The sequence below is a fragment of the Vanacampus margaritifer genome, chromosome 11 (genome assembly GCF_051991255.1).
Source record: "Vanacampus margaritifer isolate UIUO_Vmar chromosome 11, RoL_Vmar_1.0, whole genome shotgun sequence".
NCBI classification, from domain to species: domain Eukaryota; kingdom Metazoa; phylum Chordata; class Actinopteri; order Syngnathiformes; family Syngnathidae; genus Vanacampus; species Vanacampus margaritifer.
In genome coordinates, this window is record NC_135442.1 from 18,673,986 (window position 1) to 18,701,750 (window position 27,765).

The 27,765-nt window shown below is 40.4% G+C and overlaps 1 protein-coding gene across 3 annotated transcripts in view; it reads left to right on the forward strand.

Moving 5' to 3' along the window:
* Positions 1-27,765, forward strand: part of kcnh3 (potassium voltage-gated channel, subfamily H (eag-related), member 3) — a 122,591-nt gene that overhangs the window by 78,620 nt on the left and 16,206 nt on the right. For all 3 annotated transcript variants that reach the window (XM_077579540.1, XM_077579542.1, XM_077579541.1), the window contains exons 3-10: positions 6,057-6,191; positions 8,369-8,508; positions 11,758-12,010; positions 17,478-17,635; positions 17,819-18,020; positions 21,605-21,964; positions 24,278-24,477; positions 24,685-24,934. In XM_077579540.1, the coding sequence (XP_077435666.1) occupies positions 6,057-6,191; positions 8,369-8,508; positions 11,758-12,010; positions 17,478-17,635; positions 17,819-18,020; positions 21,605-21,964; positions 24,278-24,477; positions 24,685-24,934 (1,698 nt within the window). The remainder of the gene's footprint in view (positions 1-6,056; positions 6,192-8,368; positions 8,509-11,757; positions 12,011-17,477; positions 17,636-17,818; positions 18,021-21,604; positions 21,965-24,277; positions 24,478-24,684; positions 24,935-27,765) is intronic.

Genomic DNA, 27,765 nt, shown 5'->3' on the forward strand with positions numbered 1-27,765 from the left:
ATGTCATATTTTAGTTCACACTGGGTGGAGGAATGTCATACTTTTAATTATTTCTGTCAAATCACTGCCTTTTCATAACACCAGTGGGTACTTGTCATAGACTATAATGAAATCCTGCAGTCTAAAAATAATTGCACAAAGTAAATTTAGGCTATGTCAGTAAGCAGTGTAATTATCATATTTTACCATTTTAAATATCATTATTTGATGTTAAAAATCCACTTATGCTCACCATGGTTACAGGTGATCTGCCTATTCCATTTTTACTCACTAAACACATTCACTACAATCCTTCACTAAATATTTAGCCAACTATTGTGTCTGATCGGCATAATCCATCATTTGGTCTCTGGCAAATATTTATTGAACTAAAACAGACGCTGAAACACGTTGCTACTGTTTACCCTTTTGTATCTGACAAACAAGGTCAATATGTCTAATGATTTTATTCAGGCTATCCGTCCTCCTGCATTATTCACACGCCTGAGCTACTCTGAGTTAGTAAGACTGTGCAGGAAACAGTATCCATAACTGCCACGCATCATCTCCTGAGGGATTAGGGATGAGTAACAAGAAACCATAACAAAAGCATCACCAGTGCATGAATAGTCTGTCCGAACGGGCATGGTAACGGCTTAGTCTGATCATATTATCTAAGATTGCTTCAATAATTGCAAAGTAAACATGGACAAAATGATCGCACTTGCTCCAAGTTGTCGTCACATGCCGAACTTAAGTGACTTGAAGCTAATACAGGAAAATATGTGATCTCTGCTCGTTTTTGTCAGCACTATGGAGCACGGGGAGATCTGGCAATAGCCTGGCAACAGAACATGACCATAAGCTGTACCTAGATATTATGAGTACATGAGCTAGTTTTTCTGCAATGGCTGTTGAATGATAGATTTTACAACAAGTAAATATGGTGAAGCTAGTAGAGACGAAATATGAGCTTTCCTTGCTCTAGTCAGTGCTTAAGCAGCAGCACTCTTGGCAAGAAGGAGATTTGTTTTTCAGCAGCAAAGCCAGCACCTAGTGGGTTATCTGTTGTCGGGCTTGTAGAATACAAAACATAGGCTACTACAGCACAAGCAGAGCTAAAGCTAGAAAGCTACCACAAATGCCAACTAGCGTTGTGTCAACTCTTTCTCTCTTGTTCAGATTGGGTTTTACTGACGTGTTATTTCCAGTTTAATTATTCGTATGAAACAGGCTATTTATATAACTCTTTGTGTATGCAGCAGGGTTAGAATAGTTTTGGAATTAATTTTTTACATTTTTATTTTGTTTTAAGTTATATATATATATATATATATATATATATATATATATATATATATATATACTGTATATATATATGAGTTAGTTAGTTTTAATTAGTTTTCAGAGAGTTTAAAAAAAAAGTTGTATTAGTTTGTGCTTCATTTTTATTAGTTTTAGTATTAGATTTTTTTATATGTTGAGTATTTCTTGTATGCAAGATTAAAAAATACAGTACTATAAATAGTTTTAATATGTTTTCAGGGTTTTTTGTATTTTTTATTAGCTTTTTTAAATGCTTTTGTTTTATTAGTTTTAGTATTAGTATTTTTTAAATGGTGAGTATTTATTGTATGCGAGATTAAAAAAAACACAGTACTATAAGTATTGTGTTGTAAAAATTCACCAAAAATATTATTTTAAAAACAAATCAGACACATATACAGTCCCCAGACTTTGAATTACAAAAAAATGCAGTAAATAATACTTCTACGTGGCACTCAGTAAAATAACTACAACTCCCAGTAGACTGGCCGACCTTCCATCTTCCAGCTCAGTTGTTTGTTTGTTTTTAAATAGTAAACATTTTTTTTCATTAGTTTTTCGTTAACTACAAATAACCTTGATGATATGTAGACTACACTACTCACAGAAGATTAGCGATTTTCGGCTTCCTGGTGAAATTTCAGGATGACTCTAAAATGCACTACACAGTAAATTCTGTAGTGTAAATTTGACTCTATTTAGAGTAAATTTGACTATTTAGAGTGGGACCAAATAGACTAACTAGTTTTAGAGTAAATTTACACTTGGTCCGTCCGTCCGTCTTCTTCCGCTTATCCGGGGTTGGGTTGCGGGGGCAGCAGCTTTAGCAGGGAAGCCCAGACTTCCCTCTCCCCAGCCACTTCAGCCAGCTCATCCAACGGGACCCCAAGGCGTTCCCAGGACAGCCAAGAGACATAGTCTTTCCAGCATGTCCTGGGTCGTCCCCGGGGCCTCCTGCCGGTAGTACATGCCCGGAACACCTCCCCAGGGAGGCGTCCAGGAGGCATCCGAAACAGATGCCCGAGCCACCTCAACTGGTTCCTCTCAACGTGGAGGAGCAGCGACTCGACGCTGAGTCCCTCTCGGATGACCGAGCTTCTCACCCTATCTCTAAGGGAGAGCCCGGCTACCCTGCGGAGGAAACTCATTTCGGCCGCTTGTAGCCGGGATCTTGTTCTTTCGGTCACGACTCACAGCTCGTGACCATAGGTGAGGGCAGGAACGTAGATCGACCGGTAAATCGAGAGCTTTGCCTTTCGGCTCAGCTCCTTCTTCACCACAACGGACCGATACATCCGCATCACTGCAGACGCTGCACCGATCCGCCTGTCGATCTCCCGCTCTAACCTACCCTCACTCGTGAACAAGACCCCAAGATACTTGAACTCCTCCACTTGGGGCAGGACCTCCTCCCCGACCCGGAGAGGACACTCCACCCTTTTCCAACTGAGGACCATGGTCTCGGATTTGGAGGTGCTGATCCTCATCCCAACCGCTTCACACTCGGCTGCGAACCGCTCCAGTGAGAGCTAGAGGTCACGGCTTGAAGAAACCAACAGCACCACATCATCTGCAAAAAGCAGATGAGGCCACCAAACCGGACCCCCTCAACGCCTAGAAATTCTGTCCATAAAAGTTATGAACAGAATCGGTGACAAAGGGCAACCTTGGCGGAGTCCAACCCTCACAGGAAACAAATTGGACTTACTGCCGGCAATGCGGACCAGACTCTTACATCGGTCGTACAGGGACCGAATAGCCCGTATCAGGGGGCTCGGTAACCCATACTCCCGAAGCACTCCCCACAGAACTCCCCGAGGGACACGGTCAAACGCCTTCTCCAAGTCCATAAAGCACATGTGGACTGGTTGGGCGAATTCCCACGCACCCTCGAGGACCCTGCTGAGGGTGTAGAGCTGGTCCACTGTTCCACGGCCGGGACGAAAACCACACTGCTCCTCCTGGATCCGAGATTCGACCTCCCTGCTTCCTCAAAGGAAGGCGTGTTGGTGGAATTGAGGAGGTCTTCGAAGTACTCTCCCCACCGGTTCACGACGTCCCGAGTCGAGGTCAACAGCACCCCGTCTCCACTATACACAGTGTTAACGGTGCACTGCTTTCCTCTCCTGAGACGCTGGATGGTGGACCAGAATTTCCTCGAAGCCGTCCGGAAGTCGTTTTCCATGGCCTCACCGAACTCCTCCCATGTCTGAGTTTTTGCCTCAGCGACCGCCAAAGCCGCATTCCGCTTGGCCAGCCGGTACCCGTCAGCAGCCTCCGGAGTCCCACAGGCCAAAAAGGCCCGATAGGACTCCTTCTTCAGTTTGACGGCATCCCTTACCGCTGGTGTCCACCAGCGGGTTCGAGGATTGCCGCCACGACAGGCACCAACCACCTTATGGCCACAGCTCCGATCGGCCGCCTCAACAATTGAAGCGCGGAACATGGTCCACTCGGACTCAATGTCCCCCGCCTCCCCCGGGACAATGGAGAAGCTCTGCCGGAGATGGGCGTTGAAACTCTTTCTGACAGGGGGTTCTGCCAGACGTTCCCAGCAGACCCTCACAGTACGTTTGGGCCTGCCTGGTCGGACCGGCATCTTACCCCGCCATCGGAGCCAACACACCACCAGGTGGTGATCAGTTGACAGCTCCGCCCCTCTCTTAACCCGAGTGTCCAACACATACGGCCGCAAGTCCAATGACACGACTACAAAGTCGATCATCGAACTACGGCCTAGGGTGTCCTGGTGCCAGGTGCACATATGGACACTCTTGTGCTTGAACATGGTGTTCGTTATGGACAGTCCGTGGCGAGCACAGAAGTCCAATAACAAAACACCACTCGGGTTTCGATCAGGGGGGCCATTCCTCCCAATCACGCCCCTCCAGGTCTCACTGCCATTACCCACGTGAGCGTTGAAGTCCCCCAGTAGAACGAGGGAGTCCCCAGGGGGTTCGCTCTCCAGCACACCCTCCAAAGACTCCAGAAAGGGTGGGTACTCTGAGCTGCTGTTCGGTGCATAAGCACAAACAACAGTCATGACCCGTCCCCCCACCCGAAGGCGGAGGGAGGCTACCCTCTCATTCACCGGGGTAAACCCCAACGTACAGGCGGCTAGCTGGGGGGCAATGAGTATGCCCACACCTGCTCTGCGCCTCTCACCGTGGGCAACTCCAGAGTGGAAGAGGGTCCAGCCCCTCTCGAGAGGATTGGTACCAGAACCCAAGCCGTGTGTGGAGGTGAGTCCGACTATATCTAGTCGGAACTTCTCAGCCTCGCACACCAGCTCAAGCTCCTTCCCTGTCAGAAAGGTGACATTCCATGTCCCCAGAGCTAGCTTCAGTAGCCGGGGGTCAGACCGCCAAGGCCCCCGCCTTTGGCTGCCACCCAACTCACTGCGCACCCGACCCCTTTGGCCCCTTCCACCGGTGGTGAGCCCATGGGAAGGGGGACCCACGTTGCCTTTTTGGGCTGTGCCCGGCCGGTCCCCATGGGTATAGGCCCGGCCACCAGACGCTCGCCTTCGAGCCCCACCTCCAGGCCTAGCTCCAGAGGGGGGCCCCGGTGACCCGCGTCCGGGCAAGGGAAACGAAGATCCAAGGTTTGTATTCATCATTGGGGTCGTTTGAGCCATGCTTTGTCTGGTTCCTCACCTAGGACCTGTTTGCCTTGGGTGGCCCTACCAGGGGCATGAAGCCCCGGACAACATAGCTCCCAGGCTCATTGGGACACGCAAACCCCTCCACCACGATAAGGTGATGACTCACGGAGGGGGTTTACACTTTCTTACACTTGGAAGAAAGTAAAATAAGGAATTGAATTTTTTTTAAGTCACTCAAGGGTTGAAAAATGAACACACGACCTTCAGCTTGTGAGACTGCCACACTACCACCTGAGCTATGCCCTTCCTACTGTTTACTTATATCCAAGAGAAGACCAAAAACATACTTTTGGTCTTGGAGTTTGGAAGATTCTAACTGGCATGAGCTATATACTAACACAGCAGGAGTTGCGTGGCTAAGGGAGTGGATCGTCTGTCTCCCAAGCTGAAGGTCGTGAGTTCATTCCTCAACCCTTGAGTGACTTTTTTTCAATTCTTTATTTTATTCTCTTCCAAGTATAAATATTACTCTAAAACAGAGTCTATTTAGTCCCACTTTAAATAGAGTCTAATTTACAGAATTTTACTGTGTACATTCTTTACAGGTGGACTTAATTGACCTTCTCTAAACGTTTGAATACATTTGTCCAGCTGTTTAATGTTTCAGTGCTTGATGCACAATTTGCGCTTCTCTAACACTGAGATATCTGGAAATATTCACAAGTGTGATCCATCAACCAATACATTTTCAAGTATACATTTAATTCTATGCCTTTCTGTGACTCTTCCCGTCTCTGTGTATCTGTTGCAACCCGCTGTTGAGATTATGCTCAGTGGTCACTTCCCTTTGAGAACCTCCTGTTGGAAGCCTCACAATGGTGAGGTATTGTTGATCAGCTGCTAGGTGACGTCCTTGTCTCATGATGTCAAAATGTAAAGTAGCTTGATAAAGAGGACTGTTCTAATTAACTTTTGAAAACAAAGTTTTGGTTGATTCATGGATCAAACACCTGTGTATTTTGATGTCTGGCAAGTTGTGCAAAAAGCACTGAAACTGTGTATGGTTTGATATAATGTGTGTATATGTATATGCCCATATGGTATGTGGAGTGGACAGTATTTTTATGATGCTTGTTTTTGTGTGCAGGCACACATTTTTGGTGTCTTCTTGACATTGTGCCCATCAAGAATGAGAAGGGTGAGGTGGTCCTCTTCCTGGTGTCTCATAAAGACATCACTGACAAAAAGAAGGACCAGGATTCGGAACAAGGACCTGACACAGGTGAGTGACCTGGGTTCAAAATCTGGTCTCGGCAATTCATTCACTTTAATTGGGACCATATGTATTGAGAAACTTTTGAAAATATTAAGATCTGGTAGCTTGAATGTTCATATTCTATACGCTGACGTTTCTTACTTCATAAAATGCATAATCTAAAATTTCCCGTCATGAAGCAATGAAAAGCCTCGTTCACACTGACCGTAAAAGCTATTAATTTTCTGCCTTTCTTCTGCACTGCGCTTACGAAAAAACAGCAACCCCGCAGAATGGCGGGACAAAATCAAGCAGGCAATTTTCAGACTCAGACTGCAGCGTCAGAGACATGGGATGGCACACGTGTGTATCCTATAACCCATACTCGTCCCACACTTTTGTGAAAGCTAGTTGCAGTACAACAACAATTTTATGCACACCATATGTTGGCGTCGCCATCATTTGATTATCTGTTGGCAGATGTTGCATTGCTGTGTGAAAGTGCATACGGTTGCGGCAATATCCCGTCTTTGATGGAGGGTGAAGAAATGCCAAATAGCTCGGACTTTTCTGTCGTATAACTCTGTGAAAGAGGCAACGAAACGAGTTCCAGCTTGTCCGTACACATGGCATAGCACGGATTGCAATAAATCACTGCCTTAATAATTTAAAATGTATGTTCAGCCTTCCCTCGCCTCTCCTGAGAATGCAGTGGATATTGTGAAAATGAAGGCGCAAGCTCAACTCCTACCCGAGGCCTCCACTTTTATTTACATGTTATCCTCCTTGCATTCCAAAGTGGATTTTTGATGAACAACGGCCTTGTACTGACCACAAACCAGCCTTGTAAAGTCACCCTAATGCTATTATTTATCTGTATGTCATGACCAAAAGCACTACATATTCTGTGAGTGTGAGATCCACTGAGACCAGTAAGCAATTCCCTGTTTTTACAGAAATTTTTATTTTGCCTTAAGGCATGACATGTTTTTTTGTTGAATGCTGTTTTCTGATCTGATTCATAAAAAATTCTATTGTAGCGGCCATTTTACTGAAGCAGCCAGGGTGGATGAGAGGAAGTTGATAGAAGGAGTTTGGTTATTGGGATGGAATAAGCTTTTATTGAAACATTACTTCTATTACTATTACAGTATTACTAAAATCAATAATAAATGTTGTGAATGTAGATTTGGAACATTCCAGTATTTCCTTTTTAGTATTTATTTAAATTCATACAGTCCATCGTTTCATTGTACTCTGTAACAAAAGCACAGAACAAATAAACAATAAAAGTTACAAAAGAAACCATAGAATCAATCTATAAACAAAAACCTAAAGCCTGTATCTTACCAAGGGGCACAAGCTTGACTTCCTTCAGTGTTGCAAAACGTTGCAAAGATAATTGACAGACTCTCTCAAACCCTCTTTACACGAAAGTTCCTCCCAAAACTTTTCTCAAAAATGTAAAGCGCTTATATGTTGCTTACCTTTTTGTCACGTTCATCCATAACCAACTCAATGGGGTTTAAGTCTGTAGACTGCGGCCTGTTTGTGTAATTCTGAAATGTACATTATCTATGCAGGTTTGAATAATCTTACCTGTTCACCACTTGTTGTAGTTTGTACCATTTCAAGCTATTCATTGGACTTGAACTGCATTCAACTTCTAAAAAAAATCTGGAAATGTGTGTGTTCTAGATTGCATGGAGACCAGTACAGCAAAAATATAACATCTTGTAGTTCTAGGCAGCACACAAGGAGCACAACTCAATACTTTTTTTGCAAGAGCCAAGTAGCTGAGGCTAAACAAAAGCTCAAACTTTCTTACTGTTTTTTACATTGGCTCATCATTTATTAGGAGATTCGCCGAAAAAGTCCACCTAAGAGACATTAACATGCTTACGTTGGCCAACATTTTTTCTGTGGTATCATTATACAGTGGACTCTTTGGTCGAGGAGGCTAATCACCCTTCACTTTTGGGGATTTTAATCAATTTTATTTATGAATTAATTGTATTCATACGTATGAATTTATAGTTATACTGTACATAACTTTAGCAACCGTTCACAATCTGAAAAGGAAAAGTGAGAAGCCACGGTGGCACATTGATTAAAAGATATTCAAGGCCACCCACATTTCATCTGGTCAACAATTCAAAGGTTTTGCCAACGATTGTTTGGTTGAGCCTGTTTGTGGTCTACAGATGAGGAGACGGGTCTGGAGGTGCATCAAGTGACTCGGCCCCCCGGCTTTAACGCCAACCGCCGTCGCAGCCGAGCTGTCCTCTACCATCTTTCAGGACACCTGCAGAAGCAAGACAAAAGCAAACTCAAGCTTAACAATGTGAGTCCAAAATATGATGGACAAAAAAATGGATTTTGATATTCTTTGGAACGTTTTTATATCTAAACTTTATAACGGACTTTTGGGCGAATTCCAGGGCTTTGAAATTTGAGAAATGAGGTGTGCCATGGGAAATTATCCAATTTCATTTAATCAATCCAAAAAGTATTTACTTTGTTGATCTATGCCAGCAACATATATTGACAGGCCAAACTGGTAAAATGCTTTAAAAAATATATATATACAAAATTACAGCAGGTACTTAATCCAATTTGTTTTGTATTGTGTCATAAAAAAAAAATTCTAATATAAAATATGTGCCTTGCCATATCAAATATGTGCCTTTTTGTCAGAAGACGTTTTACCTCTCATCTGAGAAGTTCAGTTCATGCAAAAAGGGTTTGTTAGGAAAGACCAGCCTGATTTGGTGTGGAAAACCCAACTATTTATTTATTTATTTATCTATCTATTCACACTCACCACCGGAAATGGCATCTCTGTCAGTCATGATTGAGGGGTTTTGTGTGGCAAAAAAAATGGAGCCAAACGCAGTGAAGCACGGAGGCAAGGCGGAAGTGCAAAAATCTCCAAATGTGAAAAGGTGCATGGAACAAAAAAAAAAAAAAAACTCAATTAAATCCAACAAAACGAGTTTCAAAATAGGAAACCAAAACCAGGAATAAACTCACCACAAACGGAAACAAGAAATGTCTAAGTTTACTGTCCCACTTTTGCTCTGACCAACCATTGAACAGAAAATTGGTGACAACATCGAAGGCCATCTTGCTGAGGACAAATTTGAAATCTGATAGTTAAAGAAACAGTCCCATTGCTAACATAGTTGAATTACATTGACCATCACTACTAATTCTGAAGCTTTAGGTCTCGGCCGATTAGATTGACATGGCAACAAAAAGGATTAAATCTGATTGGACAAAAAAATCCAACATCCATATACCGGTATATGTGGCTACTACATAGTGCACTGCAAAAAGGACTATAGAAAATTATAGAAAAAAATATAGTAATAAATATATACTGTATATATTAAAAAAATTTATCTGCTATCAGAACAAGAAAATTTTAAACTTAAATTTACCAGTAAGATTTTGAAAAATAAGAAAAACATACTAGGCCCATATCCACCACTGTGGTCTTGAAAATAGTATTTTCAGATTAAAAACAAGTAACAAGTTTGTCTATAATAAATAGAACTATTGTCTTAAAACAGATAAGTATTGTTTTTTATGCTTGGATAACTTACCTTGAGTGTCAAGCAGGGAGGTAACAGGTCTCATTTGTCATAACCCAGCCAGAAATTGAACCCACAACCCTCAAGTCTGAGGGTAAGCACTCTACCACTAGACCACTGAGCTGGTACTGAAACAAGGAAATATTAGCTTAGTAAACATAATGAAATAAACCATATTTCACTCGTCTGTTTTTATACTTATATATTTTTTCCATTTATCTTATTACTAGATTATGAAAAATCTTAAAATAAGAATACTTATGAAACCCCAGTTCAGGGCCTTTGGTGTTGTTTAGTCATCATCTTAAAATGTGGGAAATGCTTGTTTTAATCCTCACAGTACTTAAAACAACATTAAGTGTTACGAGCCTGTTTTAAGTACTGTGAGGATTAAAACAGGCTTGTAACACTCAATGCCAAGACTACTTGATCAAACAAGATAATTAAGTAATAAGTATCTTAAAATAAGCACAATGATTTTGCCTGACAATTTCATTTTAAGTAAAAAATAACTTGTCAAATCAAAATGAGCAAATTTAGGTTGAATTTAAGAAATTATATCTTACTTAAGGTTTCAGTTTTTGCAGTGTAGAAGCACTGCAGCCCAAACAAACGCTAACAAATACAACAAACAAACTAAATTATTACATTTTAGGTTGTAAATGTGGGTCAGTGCTTCTGATAGTGTTTAGGCCAGCAAAGTAGGCCTTGCTAGTCATGACCGGTCACCACTGAAATACAGTACGTACAGTACTCATGGCATAAAGGTCACCTTGACTTCTGCTGCAGGTTAATGGAGTATCACTGCTTTGAATCCTGGCAGCAGGGTCAGTAATGTTAGCCAGAAGCTACATACCTGAAGAGATGTGCTGCGACACAAGCTAGTGACCGCGCGTGGCTTTTTTAGCCTCAGTGCTAGGACCAGTTCGAAGTCAGTTGTCAAGACAACCACAAGTCTATTATTTCTCACTGTCACACTTTAGGGAACGCTCGCTCAAGCTAATGAGATCCAATACAAGAGCTATATCAAAAATTGTACATTTATAAAGATAAAACACTCAAAACAAGAACAGCTCTCAGTATGATGCAATAGGCCACAATAACGTTGCATGTCGTATTTGCTGAGATATTCGCACAGAAAACAGGTCAGAGTTTTATATGGACCCCGTTCAAATTTGGTGTGTTTGTAACTGTACTGGACATGTCAACATGGTTTGTGCTGGTCTTGCATGTAACAACTAATAAATAAATAAATAAAACTCACAGAATTTCGAAGATGTGTAGCACAATTTTTTTTATTTTTTATTTTGCTAATTCAGCAACAAAGCCTTTTTCAGCAATATGAAATATGACAGGGTTGTCATTCTTGTGCGGACCCACAAAAAAAAACTGTACAAAATGACAAAGGAAGTCTAACATTTTGATTTGACGCTGCTATTTTGGTTATTTTAATTATTCTTAAAATTATACCTAATCAATTAACCCTATGTTGAAAAGTCTAAAAAAAAAAATGTCACAGACATACTAAACAATAAACAATAAAAAATTGTTCCGCAGTTTTTGTTACTATCAAATTTGATTGCCTTTTTTTGTTATTATTCATTGGAGATGATCTGAACGAACCACTGATATTTTGTTGTGAAAGTCGGCAGAGGTCAAAAAGGGTGTTTCAAAAATAATTTTGCCATGCCTTACAACTTTAAATTAATCTGGTATCTTCACACTTATTTCTAAGGGCCATATTTAGCGGTTGGGAGCCGGGAGGTCTTAAATTGAATTGAATAGCCTTAATAATGGCTTACATAAACCTGTAGGAATGCAGTATTTAAAAAAAAAAAAGAAGCAAGATCCCTGGTGGGATTCACTTTTAATTAATAAGACTGAAACTTTGGTACAGCTCTTCCAATAGGTGCACCTGACTACATGTCCTGTCAGTCCATACATACGGTATCATGTATAATAGACACCTCAATTCCCTTCCCTATCATCCTCTGCAGAACATGTTCGGGGATAAACCTCCAATCCCAGAGTACAAGGTAGCTGCCATCCAGAAGTCGCGCTTCATCCTGCTGCACTACGGCACCTTCAAGGCTGGCTGGGACTGGCTGATCCTACTGGCCACCTTCTATGTGGCCGTCACTGTGCCCTATAACGTGTGCTTCACTGTGGTGAGTGGGCGAGACGAAGGCAGCGCCCCCAGAAGCCCCCCCAGCGTCAGCGACATCCTGGTGGAGATCTTGTTCATGCTAGGTGAGACTCTTCTTACACAACACAGGAAAAATACTGTACAGGTATTTGACAGGCAGTTTATCAGTTATCAGGTCACTATAATTGCCCAAATGCTGGAGATGTCTTCATGTGCCAACCCGAATGATGTCACCTTGACTGTTTGGGGCTCATAGTTTTCAGTATTGGAGTGTAATGATATAATGTTAAAGTTGTTGAGTTGCATTTGTGTGCATTTTGTGCATTCTATTATTTCTACTTTTTTTTTTTAAGTTACAGTCCTGCTCACCATTATTGGCACCCATGAAGGTAAAGTACATAATGTGGAATATCTTCTGGAAAAAAAATTGTTAACTAAAACATTTTATTCTTTATAGAGAACCAAATGATTAAAAAACAATTTAAAACAATAAACAATGGGCGTAAAAAATAGAAAACCTAAAACGTCCTCTGTCACTGGTATTGGCACTCTTTCCTGTAAATCAGTATTGAAATGCATTGTGACTCACCTTTGGTAAATCACAAATGAGAATTCCCTGTTCTAAATTGTCTGTCCCCAATTGACATAAATTAACCAATAAATGATGGCTTTGATGTTTTAAAAAGCCACCTGTTATCATCTCCTTTTCCTTTATCAAAATCTTGAAAACAAAGGAGCTGTCTGAAGTGCAGTGCAATTATTCACAAACACAAGACCGCCAAAGGGTATAGCGCCATCTCCAAAGATTTTGGTAGCCCTGTTTCAGCAATGCGTAATGTTGTTACGAAGTTTGACGGGCGTGGAACTGTCAAGAACCTCCATGGACGTTGGGACTCAGAAAAAATAATGATAGAAGTCAATGGTGGAAAAAACACCACGTTAAACATCCAAAAAGACCTGAAAGCCAACCTGGAACAGTCTGGGATCATGGTTTCAAGAAGTACCATACGCCACACACTGAACCAAAAACAGGGCTTCATTGAAGACAATTCCTGAGACAGACATAAAAAAATAAATAAAAAATAAAAATGTCTAACCTTTGTCAAGGAGTAACTGGACAAACCACAATTCTTTTGGGAAAATGTTCTGTGGACGGATTAAACAAAAATAGAGCTTTTCGGCAATGCGCGCCAATAGTTTGTTTACAGACAACACAATGAAGCTTCGAAGGGAAAGAACACCAGTTAAGCATGATGGAGGAGCCATCATTTTGTGGGGCTGCTTTGCTACATCTGGTACTGGAGGCCTTAATCCTATCACAGGAATCATGAAACCAGAGAATTATCAAGAGATTCTAGGCGGACATGTCCTACCAAGTGTTAGACAACTTGGTTTGAGTTGAAGGTCATGGGTCTTCCAGCAAGACAAAAACCCAAAGCTCACATCTAAAAGCACACAGGAATGGTTAAAAAGCAAAAAAAATAAAATAAAATACTGTTTTAAAATGGCCAGCAATGACTCCTGATCTCAATCGGATAATCCTAAAATCTTTGATATGAGCTGAAATGTGCTATTGGGAAAAGAAACCTGCAAACATTAAAGAGATTGAACAATTTGCTAAGGACGAGTGGGGTGTGCAACCAAATATCAAAGAGGGGTGCCATTATTGCTGCACATGCAGTGTTTTCTATTTTTTCTTTGGAATTATCTAAGTTGAAAAACAATTTCCTTTGTTGAATTACTTTGAACATGCAATTAAAAGATCCTGATGATGTAAATTTGGTACATTTCCATTTATTTCCGAAGATATTGTAGAGATCATGCAAAAAATGAATGGTTGACAATGACAGTGAGCAGGACTGTATTAGTTGTTTACGATTATAAAAATGTTTATCCATTTAAAATTGCAACCAACAAAATAATAAGAAGAAATCTAAGTAATTTAAAAAAAATTCCCCACAATGAAAATCTACAACAATTATTTGAATTGTACAACAACAACAAAATAATAATAATAATGCTTCAAAGAGTGGCTCAGTGGTAGTATGGTAGTCTCCCAACCCAAAAATTGTGGGTTTGATCCTCAACCTTGACCATGTCGAAGTGTCCTTGAGCAAGACACTGAACCCAAATTTGCTCCAAGTGGACCTCGCAGTGCCTTGCATGGCAGCCGCCTCCTATTGTCGGATAAAAGAACTACTCAATTACCGTACTTAATTGCTAAAATATTTATGGAGCACTTACAATATAAAATGTTTTTGTTTTGTTTTATGAAGCATTGCTGCCAATGTTGTCCTATTCCTTGGTCCTGCTGCTGCTTGTATGACTATTAAGGCTGGAGGTGTTCTGGCTAACCAAAGCTAGCAATTTGAGGCTAACCCCGTTTCATGATTCTTGTAAGCGTACACTGGTTGTCTTTTCTTTTTTTCTTTTCTTTTTTTCTTGTACCATCACAATATCCTAGGTTGTTTCAGAGATAAAATGCTTTCCATTCAAAACCGTAAATGCACTTTTGGGCCATTTTCGGCAGCTAATTTTGAGTGATTTTCTTAGTGGTTCGTTTGGCTTTGGGCCACCGTCTGAAGGTAGGTGGTGGCCCAACACAGTGACGGACTTTCCACAAGCCACCATCACTGTCCGAGCCTGGCAGGACTAAAATGAAGGCAAAATGAATAAAGTGATACCTGGCTGATTCTTGTTATGAATGTAAACGTGGCAGCCTATTACTTAATATTTATATTGACACACTCACTTTGCCGGGGCACCTCACTCTATGTTTTATGGAAAACACTACTTCACTTTTATATTTTTTATGCAGGATTGTGAGTGATCGGCTGTAACAATGAATACACAGAGACTGATATACTGTGCTAGAACAAATGTGCCTTTTATTCCCCGCAAACAGCAATCAACACACTTCAACGCTAAGCAGCATAATATGATCATCATCAGCGCTTACCTTGACACTAGACCGGAGAGCCGACGGTCCGGGTAGAACGAGCTGCAAAACGGCTGGGCGATCGTACGTATCCCACAGCTGACTCTACCCACACCGTGTGCCGCTCCGTCTTTTTTTCTTAAACAAAAAGTTGTGAGCGTGAGAAACCGGGCTGGCCAAGCCCTCTCCCAGGCACCCTCGAAAACATGTTTCCGAAGCAGGGAGGACTGTAGTATTAACAAGGCATTCACTCCCAGGCACCCTCGAAAACATGTTTCCGAAGCAGCAAGGACTATAGTATAAACAAAGAAGAGTTCCCAGGTTGATTCCGCCCTTTATTCACAAATTGTTGGGCACCTGGATTTGTACAACAGTTCAGGACAATAACATATCCTTATATAAGAGGTTACATGAGGATATATCAAACCATGGTTATTTTCCCTTCACTCTATTATTACATTTCTATTGTGATTTTTATATTATAATATAATAATAATATTATTATTTCTCTTCATTAAGCATTACACCACATGACATCCAACTACTGTAGCAAATAAGACACTTTGTAACAACTTAATCATTCTTGTAACAACAAATGGAGAGCACTAGTTCACCACAGCACCTCGTTTTACATACGTATTACACTTCTAAACTGACCAACCACATTAGCTGTTAATCTCTTCCTCTGTGGTAGATTCAAAGAACCTGCACACCTCAAGAGGCCCATCATTAGTCACCCTTAATGTTTCTGGGTATAAAGAAAAGTTTTTAATGAGTGATTTGCAGCAGAGGCGAAGGATATGAGCCATTTGCTACTGCACATTATGTCTGATGGCCAAAGTCATTTCCTAGAAAATAACCAGCCTGTATGTCCCCCGTCTAAGTGAGGGAAATGTGAACCATCGCCCATGGGCGGACAATTGCTCTTAATGCAAAAAGAGGGTACGCCAGCTCGCAATCAAATTACACTTGCCACCCACAGCTGTGAAATCTCAGACCCCTGTCAGTCCATAAGACATTTGTTGGAACTTACTGGCCAAAGTTGAGTATCAATATATTTTTGACAATGTAATGAGAAATGTGCTTATTTTGTACGTGTTCTTTATTTATGTAACATTTTCAATAAATTCCCGTCTGCTTTGTTCTAGTTTTCTTAGAGACATTTCTTCCTTGCGCTTTGCCAAGCCCCACCACCAAATCGGATTTTCTTTTTCTAAGATATGTACTTATGCAGAATCATAGGTGCCTGGCTAAAAGAGGTCCACTTTGTGGAATTTGTTCCACTGTGTTGTCTTGTCTGATTTGATGACGTGTGTCCTGCTTGGCCGCAACAACATTTACCCATAAACTCTTGCTAAACGTTTTACTTTGCATGCTCAGTACGAGAGATAGAAAATGTAAGGTGTATGCTTCCTGCTGCCAGAGCTAAATGTGCTCGATGCGTTCTCTAATTGCATTTGAACTTGTAGTCGGCAATGTCTGCTGGAATTACCCCCAAAGTTACCGTGAATGACATACAAAGAATTGTCTGGCACTGCAGCACAACTCCTTCGAGTAAGCTTGAAAAAGATTTCAAGTTTCACACCTCCTTGATTGCTGCAATTCTGAAGATACAGTATCTCACGAAAGTAAGGATCCAACCCTCCTATTTCTGTGGATATGTCTTTTCATGGAACAACACTGAATAAATGACACTTTGACACAGTACAGTTTACAAAACAGTGTAAATGTATTGCTCTCTCACAATAATGGAAAATACAGCCATTAATAAATATACCCCCTGGCAACAAAAGTGAGCATGTCACTAAGTGAAAATGTCCAAATTGAGCACAGTTAGTCCTTTTCCCTCCCCAGTGTCATGTGATTTGCTAATGTTACAATGTCTCAGGTGTGAATAGGGAGCAGGTGTGTTAAATGTGGTATTAAATATCCCACACTCTCGCATACTGGTCACTGAAAGTTCAACGTGGCATCTCATGATATTTCTTCACTGTTGTCCCATGAAAAGATATAATTAAATATCATAGGAATTTGAGGGATGTATTAACTTTTGTAAGATACTGCATGTTTACTAAAATTCATTGTAATACTACTAGACTGACTCGGTATGGTTTGCTGTTGCCTTTGTGATTTCAGAATTATTTTTTTTTACATTCTTTTTATTTTTTTTCACAAAAATCAAATGTGATAATGTGATTTGTTTAGTCTTTTTTAACAGTCTTAAAATGCACAACAACAACAAAACTTTGGACAGATTGATTTTTTTTTTTTCAAATTTCTACAACCATAGGTTTGTTTGCTTTGCACAACTTAGTGTGTTTGTATTAGGCCTATATTAGTTTTTGTTTATATATTATTCCACATACAGTAATCACACATTAATTTATGTGGCAAATTTTAGTTTTTTATGAGAAATGCTCTTAAAAAAAATTACCAAACATTTGAACAAAAATTTGAATGCTGTAAACTGAAATGTACAATCCGGATGTTGTTTTGGTTTGATTTATGAAATGAATAATACAATGAATGGTGTCAGTACAAGATTGACATTTTTGTTTTATGTTAAAGAGGTGGATTCTATTTACCGATATTGTTTGTATGTAACTTAAATCTGTTTTCAACTGTTCTTGTAGACATTGTTCTGAACTTCCGAACGACCTTCGTGAGCACGTCGGGTCAGGTGGTGTATGACGCCCGTTCCATCTGCGTTCACTATGTCACCACCTGGCTCTTTGTGGACCTCATCGCTGCCCTACCCTTTGACCTCCTCTACGCCTTCAACGTCAGCGTGGTGAGCCGTGTCTCTGATATCATTCCTGACCTCAGAACTTGAACAAGACAATCATCTGAGAGATTGTTTAGGTGCTGATGTTTTGGTTTCCAACAGAGTTCAAATGGGCTGAGTGACTATAATTTTTTCTGATGATGTTTTTCAAAATGGAGGAATTAATTGCACCATATCTATCGCCTGCAGTACTTTGGGGTGCACCTGTTGAAGACTGTGCGTCTGCTTCGATTGCTGCGGCTGCTGCAGAAGTTGGAGCGTTACTCGCAGTACAGCGCCGTGGTCCTCACCCTGCTCATGTCTATGTTCGCCTTATTGGCCCACTGGATGGCTTGCGTATGGTACTTCATCGGACGCAGGGAGATCGAGAGTCCGGGATCCTGGGACATTGGTCAGTAATCCTCCGGCACGGTACGCTGTAGTAGGCTGAGTTCATTTTGCCTTCATAAGCCTGGAAATCAGCACAAAAGTACTTGACATTCAGTGTTTTTCTGGTTCTTTTGTTGATACATTTGTGGAAGGAGTCAATCATAAGGCTGGGAATTAGTTCCATTTTGTATTAAGAAGATGAACATGTCAAATACAAGAGCTTTGCAGAGCATTGGAGATCATTCAACGAGAGTCTCGCCAGATGATCTGGTCACAAAAGTATGGGGAATTTGCATTGGCTCATAATTTTACAGTCAGGAGGTTTCTCATCACATACTGTATCTGTATGTAACCTTTTTATTATTATTATTACTGTAGCTTATTAAACTCACAAATCAGCTAACAAATCAAGCAAATCAATTGTGCAGCTCCACGGAACACAATTGACAATTGACCACATTTCAGTCTGTTGTAAGTCTAATCATGGTTAGTCTCCAAATCATCCTGGAAGGGGATTACCACATTTGCAGTCCCTTCTCAAGGTTTCTCATTTTTCGCCTGATGTTTTTTTTTTTTTCTCCTTGCCCTCTTGTGATTCGATTAGATGTCGTTGATATTTGTCAACTGTGGGCAAGTGAAGCCCTTTGAGACTCTTGTGTGATTAAGGGTCAACCCTTGGGTGGTATTTCGACCCGTTTTTGGCTTTTTGGTGGTTCTGACCAGGCTATTTCAAAATAAAATACCACCCACAGGGGAAAACAGCTACCAAGTGCCATAATAAAAATAAATAAATATATAAATAAACAGTCTGACATTTGTCAGGGGGTCCATTTTACAAAGCATGTTCAACAAACACTGAGACTTACCCTGAACAGCGAGTTGACATACCCTCAGATATGAAATGCTGCGTTTTTGGTTCCAGGACAGCTGATTTGAGCTAGTTTTATCAACACAGAGTAGTTTCACTTGGAGTTACCACCACAGTAAAAATGGCTGAGTCACCATGGCAGCGCAGAAGCCTCCACGTTTTTTTTTTTTTTATTACCCCTTTCGAACATTAAATCATAATGCGATCATGTGGCGAATTTTAACATGTCTTTAGGAAAAAAAAGTGCAACAGCGCAGCAGCTCCCCATAGAGGGAGGTGGCGTGGGAGAACGTTGCTGCTTGGGTCAATGCCTAAATTTAAATATAGTCCTTTGCAATCATAATAAAATTACAGGGGAAACCTGCTTGAATGGTAGCTCATTAATTTATTTCATTTAGGTGCAATCCTGAGAGAAAGAAGCACACTTGATTTAAGATGAAAAAAACTTAAGATGAAATATAAAAACATTATTCAAACGGGTATAAGAAGAAAACGGAGTGCAACACACACTATTTGTTGGGATGTGAGCGAATGACTACGGCTGGTAATGTTGCAAATAGTATGTAGATGATAGACTGTAATGTGAAACGGAACCGTTTCAAAAAGATAACTGTCCGGAATGTCAATATATCTATAATTCCCTGCGTGATATAACGGCACCTTCATCAATTGGGTCATTGTCACAAGGACGTGCCATGTTCGTGGACTTTACGCTCTAGACTATGGGTGTATTTACGCCAAAACTCGCCGCAGCAGACTTTATGAATGAGGAAATGAAATGTCCTGTGTGGTTGAGAGGAGGCGGGGACAGAGAAAATCTTGAGGTTCATTGCAAAAACCTGCTACCGACCAGGTTAGGTTCATGGACTCTGAGAACTTAAATAACCTCTTTTTATGAAACAGGTTAGAGTTACCTCTTTTCCTCTAGTTTCGGTTACCTCCCTTTCCAAAACAGAAAACGCAGAGTTTCCCACATTTCAGGGTTTATTGACTCAGGGTTCTCACTAAACCTGTTTTGTGAAATGGACCCCAGGAATAATAATAGAGAATTAAAGCACGCTAGCTAGAGATCTTTAGTGTCTTGAATTTGTTCTCCCTACAGTAGACAAGAGGTGAATGCAGGAGATACTGATTGTCCTCCTTTGTTGTTACTTAGCACGTCATTTCATACATGTTCAATGCGACGTGACATCAGGGTCACTTTAAAGAGGTATTGGGTTCGGGTTTTTTTACATGCTAATACACAGCACCTGGTATGAACTAGCAGCCTAAAGCACCATCCCCCGCCCGGTAGCTGTTATTTGAGCCTTGGGGCAGCAATGAGCTCTATTCATCAGAACATGCATTCATCTTGATCTTTGTTCTCAAAATAGACCCGTCCAACTACTTCTTTCACACTTCAGTACTCTCTTGATTACGGTAAAGCTCCAGTCTCTAGGACAATATGGTTCAGTAGTTCAGTACCATGGACAGTTCTTGGTGTGTTCACTTCCTTTTAGGATTGTTCAATATCACTTTATCCAGACCACTGCCAGTATGAGTACTTACTTTTCAGTAATAACCGATACCCATTACTAAAACTACTACGGCTTTTGATACTTTTTTAAATTTATTTTATTTTGCTGTTCTGGTATCACCAATGGTTAATTTACTCAGTCAGTTAAACACAAAATTAAATACATTTACTTGAAGTCGGAAATTGCTTTTGGACGTTTTCCAAAACAACAGTCTGAAAATGTAGCACAAAATATTATAAAATAGAGCTACATAGAGGTACAAAAAGTAGGTAACATTTGAGTATAGCACTCTGTATAATACAAACGAGTAAACTAAACCTTAGACCAGCTTGGAGTGAGTCTAAATTGTCGCCCACAGATCTTTACTTCCTTTTGAAAAGGATCAAGATGTCTGACAAAAACCCACACAGGACACAGTGTACACTTTCTGCTGCAAAGAATGAGACATAAAGATTTACTGTTATAAGATGATAAGGAGGCTCATGACGATTTGATTTCCTGCCTCCTTCTTACAAGAGGAAATGTTATTATCACTTGAATGAACTGTACCTCCATTAGTTAAGAGGGCCCTTTATCTGGCACAGGATCATATTCAAGTGGACCTAATTATGAGGTCTAATTTCTCACAGCCAATCAACAAAGAAAGAAATGCTAATTTGTACTGAAAAAAAAGTGTTTAAGATATACATTGTTGGTGTTGGGCTTGGTTAGGTAGGTAGGAAAGATGGATGGACATACTGTGGGGATAGATAGTATTAGTGGGCCTAGATGAATGGACGTCATCTATATTGTATGATTCCTCTCTCTCCCAAGTGCCGTCAGAAGCTCAGCAGGCCTTCATCACGTCACATACATTCATTCTCAAGCACGCTCTCAATTATTCATCCGCACGCCTTCGCTGCTGTCTTCCCGCCTTCACTTTGAAATGTCTCCTCGTTGGCATTAGATTACTTGTTGTCAATCTATTGGGATTTGTTGATGGGTGGCTAGTGTGTGAATTTTGGATGGAACGTTTTAATGCTAAGTGATAGTGTCACTGTTTTTCAGTGGCTTCATCAAAGACCTTTTTTCAATCCAAAAAAACACAAAATATTCGATTTTTTCCCTCATTCTCATTAAAGCAATAATGTCATGATGATGTGCCCACAGAAAGCCAGAAAGATAAGTTCTGTACGTATAATTATGGTCCCTCTCCCTTTGCTCCTTTATCTCCATTATTAGGTTGGCTGCATGAGTTGGCCAAGCGTTTGGGGACACCTTACTTCCTGTCACCTCTGGCGGCACTCTTCCCCACCTCCTCTGGCATGCTCCCGGCCAACAGCAGCCATTGGAACGAATCGGGCCCAGAGCTGCCAGGTCAAGGTCCCTGGAACTCCAGCCATTATGGAGGAAATACGTCGGCCGGCGAGGGTGCGTCAGCGGGAGGATCGGGAGTTCTGGGCGGAGGCCCGTCCATGCGTAGCAGCTACGTGACGTCGCTGTACTTCGCCCTGAGCAGCCTGACCAGCGTTGGCTTCGGGAACGTGTCGGCCAACACGGATTCAGAGAAGATCTTCTCGATCTGCACCATGCTTATTGGTGGTGAGTGAATGCTACTTTTTCTCACTCCTGTACGTGCAGTTTCTTTTGAGTCAGATGATCTTTTGCTGCTGTAGCATCCCTAGCATTATGCAAATTTCAAGGAGACATATTATGCAGTTTATTCACAATATAAAAATTCTCCGGAATAGTTTTTTTCTGAAACACTTCATGTTATTGACTAAGGCGTGATTGGGGAAAAAAACAACAACAAAAACGGAGCTTGAGTGATGCTTTTAGCCTTTTAATATGGAGGAGGACCAAAACTGCCAAACTGAAAATAAATAAATGAATACATAAATACATACATACATAAATAAATTAATTAATTAATGAATAAAAGTGATCCTAAAAATTTATATAAAATATATAATTCAAAAATTAAGCACAAAAAAATTATAAATGGAAATAAAAACAACAAAAATGTAAATAAATAAATAAAAGTGAAACCTAAATACAAAAATAAAAAACAAGATTCAAAAAATAAAAATAAATCTAAAAATAAATGTGGAAATAAATAAATACAAATTATACAAATACAATTAAATGTCAATCAATAAATAAAATAGGTTCCGCTCTCATATTTTTTTTATTGCATGCTACAGACGCTGCCAGCATGAAATCCAATCATGAAATGTTATTCAAATGAAGGGGCGGTCCTATGCGTGTCTTGGGTTGGACTCCGGCGTTGCAAACTGCCTTTCAGTGGTCGAGTGAGCGGGCAAATAAAATTTCAAGTACACATACTGTATCTAATGGGTCCTTCAAAAACAGATTACTTTTACAGATGTTGTCCAATTACTACCAAATTTGAGCCACATATACTAAACACATGAGGTCAGTGCTTGATCGAATGTCAGAAATGTATACGTGCAACGCCAGCTCTTGGCATTCCGTTTCCATCATTCATTTAAATTAATAAATCTTCCCATCTTTCAATTAGCTCAAGCGCAAAAAAAAGGATCACATTGTTTTTTAACGAGCTTACTCCTGCTGAGAGGTGAGAACTGGAAAGTGAAAGGAAGGAAAGGAAGCCGGGGGAGGCGACCTCTTAATTAATCCTACGGAATGTTATCGTCGCAGTGAGCTCCATGTGGTCGCTCTGCATTGCCCTCAAAACAATGTTCACATACTGCTGTTTAATTTATCACTTAAATTAAAAACAAAACAAAACATGTTTCTTTTATTGCAATGTGTCCAGGCTCATTATGCTGTAGGGTAATGAAAACATTATTGTGTTAACCTATGTCCTTAATATCTAATGGCAATAATCCTGCTGAGATTTCACTTTTTGGCCACAACTCAGAACCTTCCTGCTAAGCAGAAAAATTCCGGGCACTTTTTGTGCTCAACTCTGCACAGTTGTGAGTGGTCAGGGCCAAGCTCTTCTCTGCTGGCTTTACCACTATCAGAAGCACAGACCTAAATTCTAATATTTGCCCCTAGAAATTGATTTATTTCCAACAATCTATTTCCCTTGTTTCGTCACATTTCACTTGGCTGCAAAGGTTCCAGTAGTGTATGTAAATAATATGTAAATAGTCGTGCCTGGACTCATTCACCTATTTGTTTACCATTTAACCCTTGAATCCCAAATCCATTCGAATGGGTTACTGATTGTACTTTTGACACAAAAAACAACAACAAAACATTTCTAAGTCCAACAAATGACAAATCAAATTTGCTCATATGGAAAGTTGTTTGTATTTAATATAGCATTTTGTTTACACTTCTTTGAAAACATATCAGCAGCGTCAACCCAAGGAAAACTGTTCATATTTAGTTTAACATACTTTAACCTCCAGGATCCCTTGTTGTACGCTGGCCAACAGCAGAACACAGAGTGTTTTTTGCTTTTGTTTTTTTAAGTTAAGTTTTAAATCTATAGTGTAATCTCATAGCAGCTAGCAGGCGCTAAGCTAACCCCTTTGAGGGTTCGCCTCTCCTGTCCCGTGTCCGAGTTTGCTGACTCCCTTCATGCTAGGATGGCATCAGAGGCCAACAGCAAAGAAACAACAAAGGCTTTGCCATTGATACACTGCCTTGATGGGCTTTATTGACTGATTGCGTCAGTTTGTTATAATACCCATCAGCCGGCTAAACATTCTCGTACACACACAAACACATCCGGGTGTCAGCGCTTGAAGAGCACGCGGGCTGTGCACTCCCCACATACGTATTACGTCACACGTGTTGCCATTCAGTCATTCCTGTGACACTACGACTACTACTGTACAAACGACAATATGCTATAAATTATTTAGCTATTGGCGTATTGTGTATTATGGTAGCATTACTTAACTGCTCTTTTCTCAGCGCTGATGCATGCCGTGGTGTTTGGCAACGTGACCGCCATCATCCAGAGGATGTACTCGCGCCGCTCGCTCTACCACACGCGCACCAAAGACCTGAAGGACTTCATCAGGGTGCACCGGTTGCCCAAGGCCTTAGAGCAACGCATGCTGGAGTGTTTCCAGACAACCTGGTCGGTCAACAACGGCATCGACGTCAGTGAGGTGAGTCGATTCTGTGAGAACCTGCGTAAGTGACACAGTGGGAACGTCATCAAACACACAGCGCTGGTGGCTAACACTAATTTATGCATCCAACAAAAGCCAACGCAGCTCTGCTTACCTTTTGCCTTTGATGCTTCAGTCCGTCCGCGTCCTGACTGCATATAAAGGCTAGTTGGATAATTCACTAAACTCTGCCTCTCTTCTTAGCTCCTAAAGGACTTCCCGGATGAACTACGGGCTGACATCGCCATGCATCTGAACAAGGAGCTGCTCCAGCTCCCGCTGTTTGAGTCGGCCAGCAGGGGGTGCCTGCGCTCACTCTCACTCATCATCAAGACATCGTTCTGCGCGCCCGGCGAGTTCCTCATCAGGCAAGGCGACGCCTTGCAGGCCATCTACTTTGTGTGCTCGGGTTCCATGGAAGTCCTAAAAGACAACACTGTGCTCGCCATACTGGGTGAGTACGCTCGCTCTGACTTCAGCATTTTCATTAAGAGCTGGTGGGTTCATTCTAAATCTTACTAGGTACACATTTGTCAATGCATGGGTATGCCCGGGTAAGTGAGCCTAGTATATGTAGCAATGTTAGTATAAAAATCAATAGTACTGTTGACAAAAAATGTTAGTGTGCAGTGAGGAATGCAACTGGTGGAATGCTGGCAAATAAAAACATACACAGTAGCCCAGAGCCCACGAAAAAAAGCCGCATTCTTACAATGTCAATAAAATAGACATTAAGGATCTGTGAAAGATTATTATTTTTTGCTTAGCTGTGAAAGAATTAAGTGTAATTGCACAGCCACTACAGTAGGTGGCAGTGTGCTCTCATTTATTTATTCCTCTTTATTTTGTGACAGACTAAAAAAAAATATGTTAATAAAGGGATTTTTGTTGAAAGTTGATCTATATTTCTTTCTTTTATTGTTTTCATTAATGTTAATAAGAATGTGCAATGCAGAGGTGTACTTATAACAATTTCATAGACAAATTATATTATTTATAATTGCGAGGGGAGATTAGGGGGCAGGGAAATGTATTCTCCTTCCTTGGGGGTGCAACAAAAAAGAATTGAGAAGCACTGCTTTAAATAAACAAAAATAACAAGGTTGTAAAATATAAAAACATATTATAACATACTAAAAGAATGTAAAGAAATAACCTGGTTTTGCATGGTTTCATTTTTAGCACACAAGTCCCATCCAATAAACGACAAAAAGTGTATCAGTGAATGTAGATCTTTTTTTCTCTTGCTCACTTTACTTGAGCAGTCATGTGTCTGAAGCCCGTCCTTATTCACAATTCGGCTCACAACAAAGCAAAAAAAAAAAAAAAGATATGGCTCGTAACTCCAAAAAACTGCTAAATTGGGGGCATTCTTAAGTCGAGGTATGTTTGTATGTCTCCATTTAATTTGCATAAGAACAGTTCGAACTGTTGTCATGCATGAGGACAGTAGCTTGCCCTGCGTCAATTATGAGAAGGAACACTTTCAACTCAAGTGTCATGCATGTTCTTTTCTCAAAATTAAGTTGTCCTTTTTTTTTTGCTTCACTGTTTTTATGTTAGTAGTGGTTCTGACACTTTGATTTCAGTTATTTTCCTCTTTTTTTTCTGTATTTCACCATGACATACCGGTTGATGAAACAACTGGAGTAAGATAAGAATTTAAAAAAATAATAACAATTAAAACACATTTTTATGTAGTTAATGTTTGTGTGTATTTATCTTCAAATTAATTACCTCAGGATGTTTCACAGCTTGTGTATTCAGGCAAAGCGCATTTATGTTTTTGTGTGGAAGTTGAAACCTACCAAGCCTTTTTCACGTGTGTGTGCATGTGTGTCTATGTTAGTGAGGACATCTGTGCACGCCTCTAACATCACTTCCTGAAAAGGTCAAGATGTTTTGAACTCATGGCGTGTCCATGCATTTGTTGGTTTGTGTGCGTGCGCATACATGCAAGGTGAAGTGGATTGATATCCAAATGCCAAAGGGCCCGTATTTGCTCTTGATCGGGACACACAAGCACACATCAATCGATGCAGCATGGGGCTGCGCTGCTATTAAAAATGAATGGAATACTACATTATTAATATCTCTGGATTATTAATGCTGGAAAGTGTACACACAAATCTGCTTGGAACCATCATACCTTACCCTTACTAAAAAATAAAAAATAAAACCGTTTGTAATGATCATTTTAAGTCCTTTACCATAAACACTGATCAGTTTACTTGCTTCCATTAGCATCCAGTTCATCAATAATTTAGTGTATGCCGCAAGAAGAAAGCTACACATTTATCTCCACCAAGGATTTTATATTTTCTCACTGATGGTTTGTTAGTCAGCAAGAACACAATCAAACATTGCATTATTCTCTTCCATATGGAAACTTGCTTGCACATCACTGGCTTCTCAGGCTTCCGATCTTGCAGTATTAACAGACAGCAATTAATTCAGATCAACAAGCGCACATGCTTCACCGACTCTCTTTCCAAAGGTGTCCCTCAGGGTTCAATGCTCGGTCCTCTTTTTTACACACTCAAGATTGACATTTGGTAACATCATTTGCTGGCGTGGTCTGAATTTCCTGTTATGCTGTCCTGATTGCCACCAAATCTGTTACAACAGTAGCCTCCTCCACACTAACAAAGTGCCTCACTGAATGAAAAACCCTGATGCAAAGAAGCTTTATACAACTCATCTACAACAAGACAGCAAAGTTATTTTAGTTCACGAAAACTAACAAAATAACTCAAATTAAAAAAACATTTCATTGCAATACTGTTGTAACATTGTAAGATGCTTTATGATTAATAAGTTAATTTAATTCATTGTAATAACTATAATTACAGATAATTATGTCCTAACACAGTATAGTTTTGTGCTTATGAAGGCGTACAATGTGGTGCTCATATGAATTAGGACTGTTTGGTCTTTGTGCTCCTGAGTGTGTTTGTAATTATTATATGTGTTCAGTAGTGAAATGCTCCCTAGTAAGCAGGACAACATCTGTTGTTCTCTTTTTCTCCCTTTCTCATATCTTGACCTTTCCATTAACTTCACTGACACGCGTACACGCACACACATGCCTGAATTGGAGAAAGAGTGAAGATCAATTATGTAACCTTTTACAGCTAGCTGTCCACCGTAACTAACAACATGGGAGTAAATCAGTGCAATGCGTTGACAATTACAACAAGAAGGCAGTGAAATAAATGCCTTGGTCTGATTTTTTTTAAACAAAAATTGTGGCCATTTCTCATCAAGCTCAAGTTTCATACATGA